We start from the raw sequence: 23,850 nt of genomic DNA on the forward strand, positions 1-23,850 counted from the left end.
TGCTGCGCTTTTTTTTTACAAACAGCTTCTAGATGTTTGCCACAGTTTTCTGTTTTCTCACTCTTTATTTACACAATCTGGTATGCTACGGATTATTCATTCAGATTGGTCAAAATCCTGCTCCACTGTTACGCCGATGAAATAAGAATAAAAGACAATAAATAGGACAAATGGTTTTACACAGAAGGTGCCATCACAGGGAACATAGGCAGTATTGTATGACTGGAATACATGATGCTGGCTTTTAGTAACCCTTTAAAACAGCGCCCAGCTGCTTTTGCATGATACTCTTTAAGATAATACTGTATATGGACAAGTTTGATTCATGTTATACCTCAAGTTCATCACACTGTGCGGGCTGTCCAGTGAAATCTTGGGTTATTTCGTCATTAAATTCATACAGTTGAGCTCGTACATATGGTATATACATAAATATGTCCCTGTTGTCACAACACCATAAACAACTATGTTACACAACTGTTCACAAGACACCTCAAAAAAGAGATCTATACAGCTCACCATCACAGTTCTAATTCTAATGACTTACTATCAAAACTTCCAGGCCTATTCACATCGTCCAGTGAATGACTAACAGTGTGACATGTTACAAATACTGACAAGGTAAAACATCACATTTGAGGTATTTGTCACTCCGATTCACTGTTTACCTAAGTTCGTATATGTATACACAAGGAGTATATTCACTAATCTAGACCTTGTTTACACCTGGTCGTTTCATGCATCTTGAGAATCAGAATTATATCTGGACAGCGATTATCCACATAAAAACGCAGGTGTAGATTCAGCCAAAGTGCATTTTAAACAGATTTAAATCTGTTCACTTAAACCACTTCAGGTCTCACTCTTTTAGTGCTACACAAGTGTAAATATATGTTTCTCCAAATGACATTCAACAACCAGAACCCCTTTGAATACTGTGACACTACTGTTGTTCTGCAGATATTGCCCCAACCAAACATGGCCACTGGACCGTCAGGATCACTGCTCAATGTGTTCAGCTCTTGCCATGAGTAGGGCTGACTGATATGGCCAAACATTTTATCACAATAAAAATTTTCATATCAGTCGATATCATGATAAATGTCAAATCATCATTTCTTGCAAGTTTGAAGGCTGATTTTTGTTCCTGAGTGGTTAATTGCTGTTTTAACATTTTTGGTTAAAACTTGACAAACAGCAGCCAAACAGCGTAACATTTCACAAATCTGTCATGGGAGAATGGAACCAAGTTTCTGGTTATCTGTTTTTATCAGCTGGAAAAGCACAACTGCAGTTTTTGGAATATTCATAATTTAAGAAAGAAAACAAAACATTTTTAGCTGTCTGGTGACGAGTGCTAAACTGTTTAGTTTCTCAACATCAGCTTAATACAAATAGCAAACATTAGCTGGCTCAACGATGGATCACAGCGCCTTACTGCCATCACTCCTGGCACATCCATGTTGAGCATATCACAGTATTGAAACACCAACTGGCTGACATCTGGATTTCTCTATGCTGTCATAATAGTTTGAGGGGTGGAAGAACTGCAAAATATCTGATGCTTGCTGTGTAAAAGCATTAATTGCAGTTTGATTCTCTGAAACCAGACAAATAAAGTCCTCCTTTTAGGTACATTTAAACTGAAAGTGGCGCTTTTTTGTCTTGTTTGATCTACAGTAACATCAATTTCCCATGTTGTGTGAGTGACGGAGCGCTGCTTCAAGTTAGCCAGCTGATAAAAACAGCTAAACTGGGAAACTAGCATTCTTCCGCTTTCCAATGCCTCAGAGCTTCCTCCATTTACTTTTGTTTAAATCAGGGCTGTAACTTGCATGAACCCACTTCTTTCTTTTGTTTTCTTTGCTTGTGAATGCATTAATAGTTAAATATGACTGAGCAATGTAACACCAAGGAGAGGAGCAGACCAGATTTAATGCTGCTAAAGCTTATTAGGATGTTAGGAAAGAGGTGAGTTCACTCTAGGTCAGTACAGTTACGCCACTTATCTCGTCACTCACACTTGGTCACAGAAAAGATCATCGGTTGCTCCACTCGGGATATATATAACTCCATGTTTCAGATGTTGCCAGTATATTTGGCGACTCATTTCCTTGACACCCCCCCCCACCCCCCCCCCCCCCCCCCCACCGCCCCCACCCCGAAAAACCCTGTAGTATGCACTCTTGTGGTAACAACTGAGTAGTGTCGCTTTCCTTGCAGTAGAAAATGCCAACAGGCCTGTCACTAGAATGCAGAAGTATGACAATGGTGCATTATATCCAACATTTTTCAAACATTTCTTATATTTCTATATTGTGATAATTACTGTTATCATTTTATCACCCTAGCTGTGAGTTTCATTCAGTAGCATTCAGCATCCTGAGCTAGATAAAATAAAGTGGCAGTTTGTTTAGTCTTTACCTCGTCATTATTCACTGCCTCGCTACATTATTAGCATTAGTTTTAGCTAGGGCATAAATTAGCGATAATATCAACATCATCAAAAAATATTTGTGTTGTCGATTTTTCATGTACATTTTCAAAGTGTTAAGAGTGCCTTAATGTCTTAACCTGAAGAGGGCAGCAATTCACTTATACTGTTGTACATAACTGGGCAGATTGTAAACACACACACACATTATACAAGCTGTTTATCTGTCTGAGAATGGGGTTGCTGGAGCCTATCCCAGTGGTCATTAGGCAGAAGGCAGGAAACACCTTGTACAGGTCGCCATTCCCCTGCAGGGCAGACACACATTCAAACCTAGAGGCAATTTAGCACGTCCATTAGGCCTGACTGCATGTCTTTGGACTGTAGGAGGAAACCGGAGCACCCTGAGGAAACCCAAGCAGACACAGTGAGAGCATGCAAAAACCCCACAAAAAGAGGACCCTGGTTGCCCATGGAATTGAACACTGCTCAACATGACCAGACTAAACATGAGTGGTCCACGATTTTAATGACCAATACAGCAGACTAATTATTGTAAACTGCTGTCGTCTTGTAAACAAAAGTGTAAGAAAATGAATAACACCATGAAAATAGTGATTTTCAAAGCGACAAACATCTTTTGAATAGATCCAGGAAAACACGGAAAAACACAGACAATCAGATTTAAATCTGGCTAACAGGAGACATGTTTGACTACCACCTGTGACTATATGTGGTTAAAAGCTGAGCCAATTTACACTCCAGATACAAGTCACATGAAACGACCAGGTGTAAACAGGGTCTATGAAATCTGTTTCTCTCTAAGATGTTAAAGAGTGCAGAGAAACTATTCATAAGACACAAATTGGTGTGCAGTAGAGTTCCACTTATTGACATACAGGGTTTTTTTGTGGTCCCAGCTCCTAAAGTTGTAATAAAATCCAAGCTATTAAATACATTTATTTCATATTGAAGACTTCTTTTTTTGTTTTGGTGACTTTAAGAAATACACAAATACTAAACAAGTAAAACTTGTAGCCTGATAATTAGCTTAACATTAAATACTTAACAGTAGGACAAATCTAACTGTAAACCAATTACACATAAAACATTATAAAATTCATTGTTAATCACATTTCTTGGTGATTTCAAGAGCAAACTGAATGTAGTAACTGATACTTCATTGCTATATAGCAATAAGTGTTAGAGTGTTGCTGCAGATCTGTGTCATATTGCATGCACCCAGTAAAAAAGGGTGCCACATTACTGCTACATTAAGAGCTGCAAGACACCAAGATAGTTGCATAAATGACGTTTAAATCGTGTCATTACACGTCATGTCATAATTTAATGTATCTTAAAGGAATACGGCAGTGTTTTTAAACCTAATCTCAAGCTGCTGCATCTGTATCATGCCATCAAATTCCATGGACAATAATTTCAACATGTTCCGCTGTATTTAGTAAATGAGCAGGTAACCTGTTAACTCTAAAGCACTTGTTGAACTTGAATGTGACTGTATATAATGAATTCAAAGCTACTACCATGACACACATTATGTTAACAATGCAGGTTTTAGGATGAGATAGGCATGAGACTTGGCAGACCACCAAGACCATTTCCATCAGACAAACAGTAGTTAAAGCTTTGACAGACTGGAGAAAATCAAGCTTCACTTTTGCTTCATATATATATATATACAAATGCACAGGTGTTTCTGTCCATCCTTCCACAGTAAAACTAATCCAGCTCAAATAGGGCTTAAGACTTTGGATCGGTTAAAAACTATCCTTTCAGATTTCTTTGAAAAACTGAAAGCAAGTCTCCAAAAGGAACAGAAGCTGTTCTAAAAACAAACTGTTTACATTATATTTAATTGTTGAGGCTTTTGTGTAATTTAACATCAATTATATGTTTTCTGCTTTTTTCCTGGCTGCGAACAATGAATCAGTTGTATTAGTACCAATGACTTTTGACTGGAGAATTCATGAAAGTGTCAAAAAACAACTGATGGAATTCAGCAACTGCCCACTGGTTTCTGTTATAGGTATGTTAAGACTTAACTGGTTTCTGTTGTTTTAACAGTAAAAGGAAAGACATCAAAATGTTTGTCCATGGCTGTCAGTCATAGGCTACAGATGCAGTAGATATTGATTTGGGTAAAGTGCTGGAGAATTCCTTTAACTTCGCTGGTCATAAAATAAAGGTGCAATTTTTAAAAGCTGAATAAGCAGCTTATTGTCAGTCTTCTTAAGCACTATAATCTTTTGTAACATATAGAGAAGTTATGTCCATCCAGTGTGGTGGTTCCACACTGTTTACTCTTTAATACTTTGTATATCTTTGGATATTATTACAGTTCAAACCTTCCAGCATGTTACTTTGATAATGAGAAAATTCAGACCCTTTTCAAATACACTGCTATAGCATTAATACTACTCAACCCACACAGGACAGCTGTCACTCTATTTTGCTTTGGGGGACTCCTTTGTGGTTGTCACTCAAAGAAAAATAAAAATGAACTGACATGCAGTGCTCAGTGGGTGAAAGTTTAGTACTGGATAAGGCTGTATGCACACGTCAGGAGGTCTTAATGTAGTAAGGCATTTCTACTGATCACAGGACAACATTGGGAATGACTGTACTGTAAGTATTACACTTGTACCATTGTTATAAATCACACACTGGCCAAGGCAATGGTTTCGGAGTGGAAGTTCAAACTTTACCAGTGGTTTTATGTTGTGTTTCGGCTGGCGCGGAGAATACTATCCAGGCCACTGAGCTGTCGGAGGAAGCCACGGTTGGGGATGACTCCGCGGTGGTCTTTGACAGTCTTTATGGCCTCTACTAAAGTCATGTTCTGTCGAATCATAAGGTAGGCGAGTACCAGAGTGGCTGAGCGACTCACCCCCACTGCACAGTGCACCAACACCGTTCCTGGAAACCAAACACCAAACAGACACAATGTAAACAAAAGAACACTTGAATTTATTAACTGTTTTAGATATTAGCCCTAAGTTAACCCTCATAGGCATACTTTTATCCCCCTTAAGCAAAAATGATGCTAGGAAAGCACTAACCACCAGATGAAATTAGCACTCCACTAATTAGAAATTAGTTGACTCCACAGTACTGTGCAAAAGGTTTCGACACCGTAGGAAATGGAACATACAAAACTATTTATCTTTTCAGCAAGCATTTACTGCACTGACAAAAATATTTCAATAAAAACAAATAAGATTACTATAATAGGCAGTGATTTCACATATGTCAGCTACATGCAAAGATTTTTGTCATTCCAATTATATATTAAGACTGTGGTGTTTGTATGCTCACTCTGCTCAACAATCTGATGGAAATTTCCATTTACATGCACACAGTTCAAGTCATATGATCCGAAATTACGCACATGCATAGAGTACCACTTAGTGTAGATGTTGCCAGGACAACGAGCATCACATGAGACCAGTCAGACTGAGACGAGCAGCAGTAAGCAGTGCTTGTGTTTTTAATTGCTTTACAATTTTGGACATAGGAAAACGTATTTCACATGTGCTTATTAAAGCAGGGCAAGAGGAAGACATTGTGGTCTGAGACACATAAACTGGACACTTATAAAATTTCGCTATGATGCAGAACGTACCTAAACTTTCTGATTGGGAATGGAATCAGATACAGCAGTTTACACAGTTATTATTCTATTCTACTATTTAGCAGATCATTTACCGTATACCTTGATCAATCGGATAGAAATTGCATTTCGAATGGCCTCAATCGGACATATTTTATTCTGAGCTATCAGTCAGATTATTAACATATTATTAGGCTACACGTAAACGTGGCTAGTGTGTTCGTTTAACCTTTGCCCAGTGTTGTAGTTCATAGTTATCATCCAAAACCTGGTTTAGAAATTAATGCAACATTAAGGTGTGCTGGTGATTTTTAATAAATTGAATAAATTCATAAAATGGATGAAAACATCAAGCACCAAAAATCTGGAACCACTTTGGTTTAGTTCTTCAAACTAGGTCACAAGATATCAAGCACATTTTAGAAAGCAAGAAATTCTTGTTTTACTGTATGTTTTTTTTCTATCTAATATATAGTATTTTTACAAGCACAAGCAAACTTACTGACAAGTTAAATTCTAAAGTCTAAAGTCAGGTGTTAGTATTGGTCACAACATTTTGGGAGATTGTGAGCTCTTTTCCCAGTGATACCACAGCCTTCTGTAGCTAGGAGTCCTGGAGACCATAAGTGGCCTTGTTCTCTCTGGATGGGCTGGATGATCCATCATCCTTTTTTGGCAATAAAAAAACAAAAAAAACAACTAAAGTGTCTTTGCTCTTGTTATGCTATTGACTGCACTGTTGCAATGTAATCATATAATTCCACAATTGAATTATATAGTTACAAAATTAAAGACTGGTTTCCTGGACTAGACCGCATTTTAAATGGAGAGTTTACACTAAAAGGTTAATGCAGGCCACGAACAGGCTTACAGACCCCAAATGCATTTAAATTTGTTTTTGATTCTGATTATAGAGGGTCGAGTCTTACTTTCCAAATTTTTTTCCTTTTGTTTCAATGTCAAGAAATGAACAAAACATGGCAAGATGTAAAGAAAAATTTTTCTTTCCACAAAACAAGATTTTAATTTTTAACTTTTAATTGAACTCAAATCCTATTAAAATATCTCTTCTTCTGCTGATAAACACAAATGTGGTATTGACTAGCTTAGGATCAAAACTATTAGTATGAATGACAAACCTCCCATGCTGAGTGCTTTATGAATAAACTCTGCGGCAGGGTAGAAGTTGACACTCATGTCGAAAGATGGAGAATCATGGGCCTCAATGCCATGGTAGGTGATATTCATGCCTTCGTAGTATTCTGCCCCACCTCGCCATTTGCTCTGCGCACAGTTGAGGATATGCGTGATCCCGAGCTTTATAAGCTCTCGTCGGTCTGACGCAATGTCCCTGAAAGATTGTTTGTTTAAAATAGATGAATATCTCAAAGAAAAGTAGTGCATGTCCACAGATAACTAGTACCTTCAGCTGAAACAAGCAGGCAGTATAATGTGTAACTATATTGTAGTAAGACAAACACAATTTATTCAAATAATAATATGAGTAATATATTAACTCAATGTTAAATTTAGTTAATCAAATAATTGATGTCTGTAAATGTGATTCTGAATTTTTCACAGTGGTAGTGATGGGAAAGCATTTAATGCCTTTAAAAACTCCCTCACAGAATGTTTTTACATAAAACTGGCTCTAAATATGGTGTCTGAAGCGAGGCATTGTTTTACAATAGTTTTGAGACTATCTTCTGGTACACACAGGATGTCGTAAGGCAAAATAATCCCCCATACAAAATGTTTTTTATCTCTATTACACCATTGTCGGCAAGCTTCTCAATATACATTTTCAAAGAGAGTGCAGCGAATGCTCTGAATTACTTTGTTTGCATCTCAATGATTTAATTATGCTGATTTTTTGAAAAATTGTCTGAATTCCCATTTAAGGACCATGTTGTACCTTTACAGGTACATTTACATCATTCAATCAGAGCAAAACTCTATTTTGAAGTACTTTGTTTCTCTAATATTTTGTGATGAAGTTTTTTTTTTATATTTGCACACTGGATTAATACCAAGGGCACCTGCTTGATTTATTGTATTTTGATTGTGTATACTTTACATGTATTCCTACATTCATTCAGTATTAAATTAGGATTTTCTATTATGTTAAATATGACATGGGCATTAATAGGTTAATATCACACTTACTTGCCATACTATGATGAAGAAAAATGTAAAATAAGTAATTTCTTATGTCCATTTCACATCAAATCCAAACAGCTGGTAGCACAAACAGACTTTGGAACCCAACAGGTCTAAATATCTGAGGTAACTTAAATCACATTCTAGACCAAAACTTTATCATAAAACCACTGGAAAACAATGTCTCAGGCACAATGCAGAGTTTTCATAGCCATTTCGTGGAATAACTTTCTGTGAAAGAGCTTTAAGAGGCATTAAGCTCTTCAGACGTCTGGTTCCTATCAACACCACTGTAATCAATTCTGACTGTTTAAGTTTCTCTAGAATGAAGCATTTCACATCAAACCACTCTGAATGCCTTTGTTCACATCTGAACCATTTAATTAGGAAATTAATTTTAACTTTAAATGACACCCTTTTAGCTTCATGCTATTCACCCGAAAAAAGTATTAGTAATAATATCTAGCTAGCAGCTATGAAGTACTCACTGGTCACCAATGTAAAGCCTTGGCCACACCTCGTCCGCATGATTACAAGCTGTTTTTCCCGTGTAAAGAAGGCGCTCAAGTTCAGAAATGGTTAGAACAGGTGACCCTTTATCTGACTCCCTTCTGCTCGGAGACCTGGAGTTGCTTCGTGACCGTGAAAATCTGGACATAAACGCCATCTGTGGTGATTTTCAACGGGGCTCTGTAAAATAAATAAACATAGGTCAGCAAACTAGCATAGAAAATTCTTGAACCGTAACAAACAGATAGCAGAATAAAGAAACTAACTGAGCATTAGTTAAGATTTATAGACTAAGCTTAAACGTAGGCCTACACTTTGTGGTAAAAACGTAACAAAAAAGCGCTTTCTTTTTAAATAGATGAGAAATGTAGCCCACTAGCCAGGCCCACCACTCTGACTACACTGAGAGAGAAAACAACAAACAGCCCCGTAGATGGAAGCTGCTGGAATGTGCGAGAGGAAACGTCAGACGCATTTTATTTTGATAAAATAAAATTTAACATTTAATCAAAATTAACATTTTCACGTCTGATTATCGAAGATAATCTTTTAAAAATGAGGTATCGCGTAGCTACCAGTAGTAATGGTTAGATTAGCTCCATCTCCATTGCTGTTTGTTGACTGACGTTATGTAGATGGACAATATGCGAATTCCCGCCTACCTTCCATTCGCCTTTTTCACGAATACACCACAAAATGTAATTTACTCGTCCTTTCTGTTCCTGGTGATTCCCTGCGAGGAAATATTTCGGCATATTTCAGTGACTCATATTTTTCCGCGTAACTAGTGTCAATGCAGCCTGTAGAGAAGCAGGAGGAACGCCCACCAACTGAGGGCGGATTTAAAGGGGCATGTTATGTTGGTGGTTTACACCATAGCCTGCATCTATCTACCTATCTATCTATCTAGAAAAAATATGAGTCTATGAAATATGCAGAAATATTTCTTATGGAGCAAATATGCCTATATATATAGGGTTCTATATTGCATCAAACGGGTTTGACATCATAACAAATGGTTCATTTGTTTATCACTACAGTGACGGTGGTAGAAACCAGAATCTACACGTGTCTTCTGAGTTTTTATGTGTAATTCTGAAGATGCTAAAATAATAGTCAATCTGAAAAAAAAACTAATTTTCTTTGGGGGCTATGTTGCCTTAGAACACCCTTCATGTATCCCTCCACCCCAGCAAACACACAACATTGCCACAACGTTGTCTAATTTCTTACAACGTTGCTACAACTTTGTCAAAGGGTGGTGCTGTTTACGTTTAGGTCTGACGTTCTCACAATATCACAACATCATTATTCAGTAACGCCATAAGGCGTTATGACCTATTTGCAACTTAGCAAAATTCCAAAAAACATGCCACTGTAATGGAACTTATGATGATTCTAGAAGGGAGTCACCAGGAATGCTGCCAGATTTCACTCACAACTTTCTGAGGAATTACGTTTCAACGTTGTAACAACTAAAACAAAACAAAATTTAAATTTGCTTGCTGGTACCACGAATTAATTAAAATAAATTGATTAAAATACTTTTTTAATTAGGCCCCGCATCAGACATCAGTATTTCAAATACAATTAATGTAATAACTGTCTGTGAGAGAACTTTTAGTGTTGGACGTCTGGTTCCTATCACCACCACTGTAAACAATTCTGACTCTTGAAAGTTTCTCTAGAACAGAGTGTTTCACATCAAACCACTCTGAATTGCTTTGTTCACATCCTAAGGATTTAATTATGCAGACATTGTTAAAAACCGATGGAGTGCCCCTTTAAAGTCATTTTATAAAGCCCATACGTTTTGCAAAACTTGTGCTTGTGCCGCCCTCCTGTGGAAAACTATTTATTTCTTTGTCCTTTCCAACACTAGCGGCCACTAGTGACAACAGTCGTCCACCTGTGTTCTCTCCAGGTTGCGCACAGGACTGCTTTTGACTTTTCTGAAGCGAAAGAGTGCAAAACTGTGTGAAAAAGGTGCGTTGCTTTGACCTGGAGCTCCGTTTTAATGCAGGTAGGAAACCTAAACACGGACGCGCGCTCCATCTTTACCGCGCTGGTGCTGGCAGCTCGCCTGTTGTCATAGCAACGTGACTCGGGCTAGCTGGCGTTTCAGGGAGACGGCCCGCTCTCAGTTTTCTCATATCAATAAGTGTCTTTAAACTGTAAATATTCATACGTCGACACATTTCAAAAAGCGTTATTTAGGCAAACACCAAACCTGGTCTCTTTGTCGATGTTAGCCCAACTTACTGCGCCATATTAAGCTAAGCTATGTAGATTAAGCGGGTTCATTGGGTGTGAGAGGATGGATCTTTGTGGCTCGCGCAGTTAGCATAGCCTGCTAGCGCCTCTGGCCTCGGCCTCACCCTTCAGTCTACAGCCCGTATGGGAAAGACTAAAGTAACGGAGCGCACCACTGAGATGGAGCCATAACATTCCTGCACTGGCGGGGTGGGGTGCTGCCTGTCAAAGGTAAGACATGTCCACTTCCATTAAAGTGCTGGTTAAATAGCGAAGCTAGCCGACTATAGTTGGCGAATTCGTTCACTTCAGACGAGTTTAGCTCAACGCAGCGGTATTAATTATTGTGTTGAGGTTGGTTACGTGGCTGGCTAGCCAGTTAGCTAGCATCACCGCTGAACTTGGCTACGCAAAAAGCCTTTAGGTTAACGTTAATCGTCGTCCCGCTCATATTTACTGCTAATGTTGAGATACACGTTTTACAAACTCGAAAGCACAAAATAGTAACCTAGCTAGCTAAGGTTAACTGCAGGGTGCGCAAAAAGTGCTAGAGGAAAACAATTATTTTTGTAAGGATAGCGAGATGCCTGGGCTCCTTGTCAAAACTATTAATCACAGGGGTGATAATCTGTGCTAACATACACAATACTGGTTGTTTATGAGATATTTATTTTAAAAGTGTAGGTAATATGTGAGCATTGGTCTGTAAATAAAGAAATGGACAATTCCTCTGTGAGATCATGGTAGTCTGTTTTTGTTTGTTTGACTGAAGACCTTTACCTGGATTTGTTCTTATTTACAGCTTTATTAAAGTGTCGTTATGTTGCTACTGAATAACAACTTGTTAATGACGTTTGAATGATGTCTCATTTGAGCATACAGTGTTCTTTGTTTAGTCTAAACAGCTGGTTCGCTCAAGCTCAGTGTCTACTGTGTAAGTAAATGTAACATCAGACAAGTCTTGTTCTCCGCTCATGCATTTATGTCATATCCAAAAGTTTGGACAGTATGTGAAATGCTTATAAAAACAGAGAGCCTGTTTGGTCTGTACATAGTTCTGTTTTATCTGTATTAATTTGAAATTTGATATTTTACCACATGAACTTTTGTTTTGCAAAGGTATGTTTATTCCAAACTTGATGCTTACATGTTCCAAAAAAGTTGGGACAGGAACATGTTTACCACTGAGCTATATCAACTTTTCTTTGAAGAGCATTTAAAAAATTTGGGACCCCAACAGATCCAGTTTTAAAAAATGAAATTTGCCAATTTTTCCAATCCAAGCTTCAGCAGCATAACCCTATGAGGCCTACATTACAAATCACTGTTTGTATTTACATTTCACATACTGTCCAAAATATTTTTGAATTTCGGTTTGTGTGTTGTTGTAAGAGACGTACAATGCATAACGTCCAAGACGTAGACAATCATAATAAGAAAGATGCCTAGAAAAAAGTCTTCGTGAATAACAGCAAAGAACTAGATGAATAAACACCAGATAAAGATAAGGTAAATTCTTTAAATGTTCACTTATTCTCAATGCTGCTCTTTTCCCACAAGGAACAATATCTCCCAATGCTTGGGAACGGCTGAAGTTCCCCATTCCCCTGCAAGACCAGTACATGTATATGCACAGAGCAGGGAAACATGAGTACAGGGAAGCCAAGTGGTCTCAAGCCACCCAGTAAGATTGGTAAGCCTACTGGTGTACCAACTAAGACCTCCCCTTCCTCAGGTGAGATTGTAAACTCAGAATTTAGGTTTTTTGTTTAAAGTAAGATACTGACATGACACATTCTGACTTGATTTAACATTTTTTTATTCTTTGTGTTTTTTTTGCAGCCACTCCCAAACCTATAACATCTCCAGGTGCTGGCACCCCCACTGTTAATGACTCAGTGGCAGAATTCACTGTGGGCGAACGTGTGTGGGTGAACGGAAATAAGCCGGGCTATGTTCAGTTCATTGGTGTAACCCAGTTTGCACCAGGCCAGTGGGCAGGTATCGTTTTGGATGAGCCCATAGGGAAGAATGATGGCTCTGTGGCTGGAGTGCGGTACTTTCAGTGCGAAGACTTACGAGGTATCTTCACTCGTCCCTCTAAACTATCCCGGGCTCCAGTCCGAGAGCGCGAGACCAATGGTGCACAGACCTTGTCAGGCCAGACGTCCTCTGCTGTCACACCTGCTGCTGATGGTCAAGTCTCCGCTGCTAACCAAACGTCAACAAACCTGGCCACAGCGGCCAGTGGTTCTGTTGCCAACCTGTCCGAGGCGGACTCGGCCAAGAAGGGAAAACGGGAGCTGAAGCTGGGGGACCGTGTGCTGGTGAGGAATTTCTTTTAGCCTTGACTTTGAAGATGGCTGATACTTGTTAGTTATAAACAAGTGTTGATTAGTGTTAACTTTTTAAGAAATAGAACATGAAAGGGAGTGTGTTATCATGTATAACATCATGGCTGTGATTGGGTCATGCCTTCGACCAAATAACAGTCATGATGTTATATGTGATAACACATGTCCTTGAATGTTCTATTGCATTTATACAACAGTTAAATAAATAAAGTAGGAAATAAATAAATAGGGCCATGAACATGGCATTTAATATGTTTTAATGTCAGCAATTCCTTCCGCCAAGTTATAGTTTCTTAACAAGCAGCTTGTTGCTACATCACAGTAATGAGCTCTACCCCCTCACCGCACAGCCGGCAGTTCATTCTCCAGCTCCTTACACTAAATCCTGAAACTGTCATTACCACTGAGCAAGTTTTTTTTTATTTTTTATTGCAGCAGTTTTATGGCTCAGTCCGATTTGGTCAGACTCTGAAGATGAGACTACATGTTTTACAAATCATACTGGGTTCATATTTGGCTGATTCTTGGTTGTTTAGGTTTCCTCTTTCACAGCTGCTGACTGAAAAGCTGCTCAGTGGTAATGACAGTTGGGAATTTAATGTAGTCTCTTCTGACCAAATTGGCTCTTGGTCAAATGCCATTTTAAAAGTATCCATTTTTTGTTTGTGCACAATGTAAGAAGTAAAAATGTTCAGATGGCTTGAGCATCACCTACAACTGTCAGAGCATCTCAGCAGAGTGATACAGTGTTTTTATTATGAGAAGTCAGCATGGTTAGAACACTTCTCAAAGAATCAGCTTGCGTGGCCAAAAATAGCTGTTGTATAATACATCAACATTAATTCAAGAATACACACTGGTTACAAAGGCCTGATGCAAAGTACCTAAATTTACCTATTCTTACTTGATGCATTTTAACACTGCCAGAAGTTCTAAACTGTATCAGAATCACTTAATTTCACAAAGTGTGTTATTCATGCAAGCAATTTTGCTTGATGAGTTCACACGTGTATGCCATGCTATTTACTAAACAGACCAGATAATATACAGACTGTACAAATATTAAAAGAAAAAAGACATAAACAAAGAAAAACTAAAAAACAAAATAAAAATGTTGATAGAGTAAGAGACAATAGAGCAGATATAAAGATCCAGTGTGAAAGGAGTCAAAAGAGTGGAAGTGTCTGAAGAAGCATAAAGTCAGATGTTATTTAGATTATGTTACAGAATGACGAGAATATATGTACAGTTGTGCAAATATGTATTATTGTACAGACTCGAGTTATGGCCCAGAGTAAGGCGAGTTCTATTTAAAGTGCTGGATGTCCAGTGCAGTTAATGAGTGCCACATCTCTGGGGAAAAAGCTGTTAGCATGTCCAGTTGTGTTGGCTAGGAAGGCCCTGAATATAATTTAATATGGGAAAGCTTTTCCCTTTGATTTCTTTGATGAAAAATCATAATTTTTTGAGCTTGGCCTATTTTTTTTTTCAATTCATTTTTCTTCGCTGTCCTAATTATGCGCTAGAGTTTGGCTCTGTCTTGTGCAGAATCCACACAGCATGGTTATACATGAAGTTAGGATTGACTGCTGTTTAGAACTGGATCATCAGGGCCAGGTTATTGATAGGCTATTGTTTGTAGGATGCTTTTGCACTTGTTCAACAAAGCTAGCAGTTTTACTTTAAGTAAAACTCTAGTAAGTACAGAAATGCTGAAGTGTATGTCCATAAACCAGCAAGAGAACTGAATCGGTCTTGGAATATATGAGTTCAACCTATAAGTCAGCTTATACAGCTTTAAGTCGAGTCATTACAACCATATGAAGTAAATCCCTTAAAACCCCAGGCTTATTACATACTAAGGCGTATTATTAAGTAATTGCAGGGACTTCATTGCTTCAACTAGCTGAGCTATTCTTAGGTTATAGAAGTGTGAGAAGGAGAGAATATTGCAATAAAATGGCATGTTCGACTTTGTTCCCTGTAGAAGATGTACTGACTTATTGTCATTCAGAGGGTATTCAAAATTTTGAGGTACTGACACATGATGTCCAAAGTTTTTATTTGATGATGCTAAGTGGTGATGCTTAGTGATGCTAAGTTTTTTTTGTACCCTCCCTGTGTCTTTTGCTGTGCGTTTTTAACTGATACAGTAATGATGGGTAGTTTTAATATGGTACATAAATGCAGCTTTAGGAGTCTGTGTTTCCACCTGAACAAGGAAACAATCCCAGCTCGCTTATGTTGAGGGCATGGGAGTTATCCACTCTTTTACACAACTCCTGCACCTTTTCAGGATTTTTACTTGCTTGCAAGACAAGGAGAGGTTGTGCAACTGCCATGGTCTTTAAGTTGCATGCATAAAATGCATTCATGAGGTGCCTTACATTTGAATGCCATTTTGTATTAAAACAATAAGTTTTTGTAATTTTCTGTACAGTCAGATTTCACTATGGCTAAATAATGTTCTTAAAAAACAGTAAGTACTTTCAACTTAGGATGAGCTGTGCTAAATGTATGGCACCACATTTCATGATAGAGAGAGTGATGGTGCAAGACACTACAAGTGAGAAACCTCTAAGAAGCCCAGCAGCTGTGAACTATAAATGCTCACTGGAATCAGCAAGCATTGCTGCGTGTGTGCTGGTGTCTACCCCCTCAGCTGTGATTCATCATGACATTTTCAAACATCAAAAAACATAAAACGCTTTTGTGTGGATGACAAAGGACTTCTTTTTGTAGTTTGATAGAGTGACACTGAGACTACCAGTACTGTGTCTCTAGGCACAGTGCTGGCATGAGTTTTGTCTGCATTAAAAGAAGATAATAAATATTCAGTATTATTTAAAAGTGGGCAGCAGTTCCTTATTAACTCACCCAGGTCTGTTTCTCAAGGCTCTGTTTCTAAAAGTGGAGAAATGGGTTCTGTCACCGTGTGTTTCATAGTGATGTCACTGCCATCTGTGGCTGGGCAGGAAATATGGCATAGTTCCTCACACCCTGTTGATACAGAGCGATGCTAGCCATTTGAGGCTGGCTGTTAGCTATCATGAGATCTACAGCAATTGGCTGTGACTGACATACATTTAAAGAAAATTAGAAATTTTAGAATTGCTAATTGTACTAGGCCTATATATAAAAAAAACATGTAGGTTTTTGAATAAATACTAGATCCTTTGGATTCATTCTCACAGGTTGGTGGAACAAAGGCAGGCGTTGTGCGCTTCCTTGGTGAGACTGACTTTGCGAAGGGGGAATGGTGTGGGGTGGAGCTTGATGAACCGCTTGGCAAAAACGATGGAGCAGTGGCTGGCGCTAGGTACAACAGTGTTACTAAAAACAACAAGTAGCATATGTGGTTGCCTAAGTTTGTGTGCCTAACCTATATTTCTGTGTTGTTCTTGTCTGCTAGGTATTTCCAGTGTCTGCCAAAGTATGGCCTATTTGCTCCTACGCACAAAGTAACTCGCATTGGCTTTCCCTCCACCACCAAAGCCAAAAGCTCAAGACGCAGGTCCACTCTACAGCACAGCCCCAGCGCCACTTCAGTTAGCTCCCTGAGCTCAGTCGCCTCTTCAATAGGAGGCAAACCTAGCCGCGCAGGCCTGGTAATGCTATCTCTGTCTCAGACATTACAGAGTTGGGGTCAGTTCCATCAATTCAGGATAATTTGAGAAGATGAAATCACAAGATGAATTAAAGGAACTGTTGTCAGGGAAAACTGGTTTAAAATTACTTCCAAATATCAATTGCTATCTAATGTTGCATTTACATTTTGGTGTTCATTCTGTTCCTCATAGTTTTATGCAACTGATTGTGGCATGAAGCCATAGAAACATTGCCATGTTGACAGCAGCACAGTGAAAATACATGATTCTCAAAGGAGAACTATAGCAGCATCTATTTTTCATTTAAAAAGGTGAAAAAAGACAAGAGGATGCCCTATAATCTACTATTTTTTAATATCAAATACTGATTGTACTGACAGTAAGAAGCGCTGTATCCTTGGCTTTCAAAAAAATAACATTTAGCTTATTCTACCTGAAAATTGTGCTCTTGGCGTACCTTCCACTGACCACTGTGTTAAACAGTGGTTGCTGCTGATTGTGGCAGAATTTTCTGTCGTTACTCCAGATTTGGAACATCCAGTATGCCATCTATCATCTACTGTCATAATATAAACACAACATAAATTTTGGACTCACTAGCTGTACTGACCCCAATCCTATCACATATACTATTCATCTTTCTTGTAGACAAAGACAATATTTCCTTCCAGACTTTGTTTCATTCAATTTTATCTTTGTTGCTTAGTTGACAGAAACTTCGGCCCGCTATGCACGGAAGATCTCGGGGACCACAGCTATGCAGGAGGCTCTGAAGGAGAAGCAGCAGCACATAGAACAGCTCCTGGCTGAGCGAGATCTAGAGAGGACAGAAGTGGCCAGAGCCACTAGCCATGCAGGAGAGGTGCAGCAAGAACTTGCCTTGCTCAGACAAGGCCAGGAACAGGTTAGCTATCAAATTTTGGAACATTAATACTATCATTAACCCATTTGTGCCCAGGTTTTCCCTGTGATTCCCAATGACTTGTTCATGTACTAACAGTATTATAATATAAACTTTATAATGTAGATTTTATTGAAATTCCTTAAATATATAAACTACATTTGTATTCTTTCATACAGAAGTCTTTTGAAAGTTGCTAGTGGGTTTAAGTTGGTTAATTTTAAATTGAACAAAAACAGTGAGTATGGCTTCAGTTTATGTAATTTGTGTGGTCTATAGTAACTCCTTATTTAAAGTAAACCTTAATATCCTTTTTGTGGTATTTTATCAAAAGCATAAATGTGTTTGTGCAACTTGTAGACATACTTTTGTTTGTTTGTGTTCCAAGTACGCTTTGGAGATGGAGGCTAAGTTGGACCAGTTACGCAGGCTTGTGGAGACTGCAGACAGGGAGAAAGTAGAGTTGTTGAATCAGCTTGAAGAGGAAAAAAGGTGAAGTCTCCCATAGTGATTTGATAGATGTGAAGTTAGGAGAGTATGTCTGAAATGATGTTATTATAATATTGAGTTTTTCATGCTGTGTTTTAATAATATCAAAGGGAATGCTACAGATAAATGACGTTGACTAAAGTCACTTTACACTTGCAGGAAAGTAGAGGATCTTCAGTTCCGTGTAGAAGAAGCTTGCATTACCAAAGGTGATTTAGAGGTAAACTGATACTTTCACCTCCATTTACACTCTGGGAAGAAGCAGTTGTGCTTCTAAACTGAGGGACAGACACTTGGGATTGGTCTATTTATTTGGCAGTGTGATCAAGTGTTATACAGGACTCTATGGACAAGGAAAGTAATTCTGGGCATTTTCCACTGCGCTTAAAAAAGCAAAAATTGGCCTAAACTGGAACCAATAGAACCCATGGTTATAGTTTATTTCCCACTTGCTTGAAAGACAGCTGAAAATGGTATGTTTTTGGCCATTTTATGCAGTTCTAAATCTAGCTGATTAGCTGTCTTATTTGCTAGATGCTTAAGTTAATGGTTGAAATGAAACAATACAGCTCTGGTATGACATAAGTGTATTGCTCTGGGGCACTTACATAGAATCAAAGAAACAAACATATTGTTTTGTGTCAAGTTTGAAGATATGCACAAAAGCGCTCATTCTGTGAAGGCAAACATAAATGCTAGTATGTTAGTGTTAGTTTTCTAACTAGTTTTACAGTAATAATTCTAAAAATAGCAGTCAGAAATGTAGTATATCATTCTAGTTTACCTTTTGGTGAACTCATTGATCAAATAGTAGTTTTGGTGACTAGCTTCAACTGAAAGAATATTTTATTTACTAAATTGCTGTTGGCTTCAACTGCAACTGTTACCAAAGACAGAGGAAAATGTCATTGAGTACCATTGGGTCCTGTTAGTACCAGTCTTAAGCAGGTACCGAAAACAAGAAAAGTAGGACCTTTGTTGCTGGACCAATTGTCTGTGGAAAAAGTACAGTTGCAGTTTACTTGGTGCCAAAAGTTGTGGCACGTTCTGCAGTGGAAAAATCAGCCATTCATATACCTAAGAGAAGGGAGGTATGTGATAATGATTCTGATGCCATTTATATCTATCATTGTAAATCCTGCTGTGAGCATGTTGGGCTGCTTACTAGGGCTTCCTCATGGAAGGATTTATTTATTTGCATTACAAAAATACATGTACAATACTGTGCAGAAGTTTGAGAAAATTACATATTACATCCAAGCAGAGTGTTATTTTGCTTTAAAAATGTGTGTGGTGGTTCACGTATGTATAAAAACTCTTTTGCAGGGTATTGAATGTGTGTTTGTGTGTGTATATGTATATGTATATATATATATATATATATATATATATATATATATATATATATATACATAATTTTAAAACATTTTTTATGTTTATATATATATATATATATATATATATATATATGTATATTTTTTATACTTACTCCAAAGAAAATACTTTAGATACTGGTACTACAGTATTGTTATTGCAGACAGGTTTGAACCATTTAACTCTGTTTCCTTCTTGCTCAATAATGCTTTAGCTTATACAAATGATTTTGTATTGTCATAGATTAAATTGCCATGTTCTTATAGAAACAACTCCATGATTGTTCCTTAAAGTCTTTATTCAATCATTCATTCGTTCATTCATTCATTCATTCATTAGTTCGTTCATTCATTTTTTCCTTCAATTATTCGTTCTCATATTTCTCTTTCTTTGGCCTTGACTTCCAGCCAGATGTTTTTGCTTCTTCTTTTCTCCTCATCCTTATTTTTTTCTGTGGATGCTGCACCGCTTTCCACCATTCCAGGCTCCTTCTTTTATCTCCCATCACCACTCACATAGCCCTTGTGCCACGGTTCTCTTTGTCCTCATTCATAGAAGAGGATGATGTCAAGGCCTGCATGAGGCTCTTCGTACTTGGCTTTGGGCTTGCATGTGACTGCAGCGCTGCTCTTCTCTCTTTCTCCCCTCCTCTCTCTACTAACAGACGCAGACCAAACTGGAGCATGCCCACATTAAGGAGCTCGAACAGAGCCTTCTCTTTGAAAAGACCAAAGCTGATAAACTCCAGAGGGAGTTAGAGGATACTAGGGTAATTCAGTCTCGCACTATCAAATAAGGCAGGCGTCTCAACCAGCAAGTTTGCATGAGCTGTCTCTTGGGACTTGTGTCAGTTCCTCGTGTGTTTGTCACAGTTTGCCTTTGTTTGCATGTCGGAGAGAGGTAGGTTTGGAGTTTTCATTTTAAAAAAAGTGCTTGTCAAAATGATGGGAACATCAGAAAGTATTCAACAGCAGACATGCATCCATGCAGAAGCTACATATATATACTATGTTTGTGTAGCCCAATGCTTAATAAATATGCATTTATAAATCAACAGATAGCACTGATCTAAAGGCCACCCCTGAACCACAGCGCAGGCAGATGCAGCCAAGCATGCTAAAAATGACATCTGTCTTTGTCACAAGGAACAGTGTAGCCTATGTGCAATAGCACTAGAGCCTTTGCATTACCATGCACAGTGTTTCTAACAGTGCGCAATGTTTCTAACAGTGTCAATACATAAATGTTGTGTTGTAGGTGGCCACGGTGTCTGAGAGGTCACGGATCATGGAGTTGGAAAAGGAAGTGGCTGAGCTGCAACTACGCCTGCGATCTCAGCGAGCAGAAGCAGGATCAGCCTCACCTCCACTACAGGACAAAAGGGTATGATCTTTATTCACTTAATTATGGTTCATGACGGTGAACTGCTTCAGTAGATGAACTGTTGGGGAACATAATCAAAAAAGTAATTAGATCAAATTACTAATACTTCTGTCTAGCTGCAATGGGATTACTTTACTTATTACTTCCTGGTGTGTCCAATGCACATCTGTACCTACAGGAAAGTACAAGAAATAATCAACAGCCCTTTTGATTTAAAAAGAACCAATCACAGTTAACAGAATTTAAAATGTCTGTCAGTGTCCCCACCTTTGAACCAGATAGTCAGTTATGCTGTTTAAAAACAAGAAAGTCCAGAATCTAGCCAGTAGAAAGTCCATAAACTGCTGCCTTAAATCTTTATGAATAAAAGTGCTATTTCTGAATAAAAGTTGAGTCTGGCTGTTCAACATTCCCCCTCAAAGTTGTGCAGTCAGTTGTCACAAGATGTGCCAATTATTAGCAAAACAAGCATAGATAATCTACATAGATAAAAAATAGTGTTTTGCATGAATTGTGCATGTAAGTAACATTATGAATTAGCATAATTCTTATTAAGTCACTAATGGTAATATGGTCACAAGAAACTATGTGCACTGTTTCATTACAGGAAAAAGTCAACACATTACTGTTACACATTACTTTTTGTGTTACTCCCAACACTGAACTACATAGAACTCAATATTGGTGGTTAAAGGAATCAGGAAACTGTATAATGCTTTGTTCTAACTATATTCATTGTTATTCCTTGTGATTATCACTCATACTTTCTGTTGAACTTTACATCGTTTCTTTTCTTACAGGTTAGAGAGCTGAGCGGTGAGCTGGAGACCAAGCACAAGGAACTGCTTCTCCTCCAACAGAGAATCAGCTCCTCTGATCAAGAGAACACCTCACTTCAGCATCAGCTGAATGACTTGGTATGCCTCTTTTTTTCTGAAAAATATTAGTAAGAGGTAGGAATGTGAATGGGAGATTAAGTACTCAGCTAACTGCTTGAAGTGCTATTACTTGAGTACTAAATCACTATTCAAGTATTTGTTATGTTTCGTCAGAGGAAGACAGAGAAAATATATGTCCAACAATTGCAGTGAAACAGCTGTATTTTGTTTTAACTGCAGCCCCCTTGCTTGTATATGTAAGTAAATATATATTAAATTATGATAAAACTGGAATGCTTGAGCATGAGAGCTTTGCAAAGGATGCATTTATAAGGACGTGATTGACAGGGCAGAGATTGCACAGCAGACTGTGGTGCAGCGTTATAGAAAACATTGTGTAGAATATAACAAATCTTCATTAACATCTTTAGCACTTAGCACATTTAGGTCATTAGCTCACCTAAGTAGCCTTCCTTACTGATTCAGCATGAAACCCTACTGATTTTTGTATGCAGATAAAAGGTTTAAAAAGGTAAACTTACAGCTCCAAATTAAGTTCTTTTTTTTCTGTTTCTGGCATTGTTTTTCTGTTCCTAAGGATAACCGATTATTCATTCATTAATGCTTAAATTAGTTGGATTGCACATTCCTAATTAAAAATACTTTCATTCAAGATTTAGACTTGCTGTTTTATGTTGATTGCTGTGTTCTGTTAAGTGGTACAGTTTTGCTCCATATGGCACCATATGGATAAATGACTTCAATGACTGTGTTTTCTTTGGATTAAATTATTTAGAGTTGCCTGGGGATATATACATGAAATACAAGCACGGTTTCAGTAATGACTTTGTTCCAATTCATTCATAATATGGGTTTATAATCATGGTGTTCTGTAAAGTTATGTTGAGAGACTTCTTAAATTTGAACTTCAGTTCTGTTTCATTACCATTTTAGATGCAAAAACTTGATACGACAACAGAGGAAAGTAAAAGCACAACACTCTCCTTGCAAGGTAAACTGTACACATTCATGGCTCATTTGACACATCTGTTTTTGTAGTATGATTTCATTATTGCAGTATGCATAGGGAAAGTCTTTTGCATGTTTTCCCAGATATACCTTATCAGTAGCACAATGCTAAATTAAGTTCCTAGGGATTATATTTGTGTCCTGTTTACACTTTCAAATGCTGACCTGAGCAGACAGTGTGCGTGCTGCTGTGAGAGCTCCTTATTGTATTGTCTTTGTGCCTATAGACATGGAGAGGAGCATGCAGGCGGACAGGGAGCAACTGAAACAGCTATGCAGTGAGAAGGAGAAGCTAGAGGAGGCGATGGCCTCCAGGCAGCTGCAGGAGCACAGACTTAACGAGGAGCATGAGGGGGAAAAGAAGAAGCTGCAAGAGAAACTAGGCCAGGTGGAGCAGGAGCTGAACAAAGCACAAGAAAGGAACACAGCGCTCCAACGACAGGTGGCAGAGCTGCAGCTGTTCAAGGACAAAGCTCAGGTGAGAAGTTGCCTGAAAATCAGTGCACAACAGAGGTGTTCAATCCGCTGATTAAAGCTGACTTTCTTAGCTTTAGGAATTGTGAATCATATTTTGCTGTGACCTTTCAGAAATAATTAGCTGGGTCAGTTTAGATTACATTTGAGGGCTCTGTTTTTGTAGCTAATGTACTAACTAATAGTACTCTCTGCATCCTATATCAGTATTTTCATTACACAAGCTTCACATATGAATGGTATTTAAAACAGAACATCTCCAATGTCCCTGTAAACTAATCAATTGTTTTGGAACCAGCTTAGTGAAACGGAAATTGGTTGTAGTTGGTTGTACACGATAAGCTGAACTCATTCATTTGCCATTTCTGCACA

General features: G+C 38.2%; 2 protein-coding genes across 7 annotated transcripts in view; one reads left to right on the forward strand and one right to left on the reverse strand.

The window, feature by feature from the left end:
* Positions 1 to 2,159: 2,159 nt before the first annotated feature.
* On the reverse strand, positions 2,160 to 9,558 carry LOC108410546 (dual specificity phosphatase 26). 2 transcript variants are annotated; one of them, XM_017681679.2, is made up of 5 exons: positions 9,398 to 9,558; positions 8,714 to 8,915; positions 7,205 to 7,416; positions 5,161 to 5,371; positions 2,160 to 2,838 (listed from the first exon to the last, which is right to left on the reverse strand). In XM_017681679.2, exons 2-4 carry the CDS (start codon positions 8,890 to 8,892, stop codon positions 5,169 to 5,171), a joined length of 594 nt encoding a protein of 197 aa, XP_017537168.1. In that variant the 5' UTR covers positions 8,893 to 8,915; positions 9,398 to 9,558; the 3' UTR covers positions 2,160 to 2,838; positions 5,161 to 5,168. The 2 variants fall into 2 exon arrangements, with proteins under 2 accessions (XP_017537168.1, XP_017537167.1); XM_017681678.2 differs by having other exon boundaries at positions 2,160 to 5,371.
* Positions 9,559 to 10,613: 1,055 nt separating this feature from the next.
* Positions 10,614 to 23,850, forward strand: part of clip1b (CAP-GLY domain containing linker protein 1b) — a 28,762-nt gene continuing 15,525 nt past the window's right edge. Inside the window, exons 1-13 of one of the 5 annotated variants that reach the window (XM_017681671.2) lie at positions 10,614 to 10,758; positions 12,549 to 12,723; positions 12,831 to 13,315; positions 16,537 to 16,661; positions 16,755 to 16,950; positions 17,657 to 17,854; positions 18,240 to 18,343; positions 18,500 to 18,560; positions 20,379 to 20,483; positions 20,972 to 21,097; positions 21,898 to 22,014; positions 22,930 to 22,987; positions 23,232 to 23,482. In XM_017681671.2, the coding sequence (XP_017537160.1) occupies positions 12,636 to 12,723; positions 12,831 to 13,315; positions 16,537 to 16,661; positions 16,755 to 16,950; positions 17,657 to 17,854; positions 18,240 to 18,343; positions 18,500 to 18,560; positions 20,379 to 20,483; positions 20,972 to 21,097; positions 21,898 to 22,014; positions 22,930 to 22,987; positions 23,232 to 23,482 (1,914 nt within the window). In that variant the 5' untranslated portion in view covers positions 10,614 to 10,758; positions 12,549 to 12,635. Of the gene's footprint in view, positions 10,759 to 10,828; positions 11,220 to 12,548; positions 12,724 to 12,830; positions 13,316 to 16,536; positions 16,662 to 16,754; positions 16,951 to 17,656; positions 17,855 to 18,239; positions 18,344 to 18,499; positions 18,561 to 20,378; positions 20,484 to 20,971; positions 21,098 to 21,897; positions 22,015 to 22,929; positions 22,988 to 23,231; positions 23,483 to 23,850 lie in introns of those variants that run through there. The other 4 variants (XM_017681673.2, XM_017681672.2, XM_037547515.1 and 1 more) reach the window with 4 other exon arrangements.

The sequence above is a fragment of the Pygocentrus nattereri genome, chromosome 18 (assembly GCF_015220715.1).
Source record: "Pygocentrus nattereri isolate fPygNat1 chromosome 18, fPygNat1.pri, whole genome shotgun sequence".
NCBI classification, from domain to species: domain Eukaryota; kingdom Metazoa; phylum Chordata; class Actinopteri; order Characiformes; family Serrasalmidae; genus Pygocentrus; species Pygocentrus nattereri.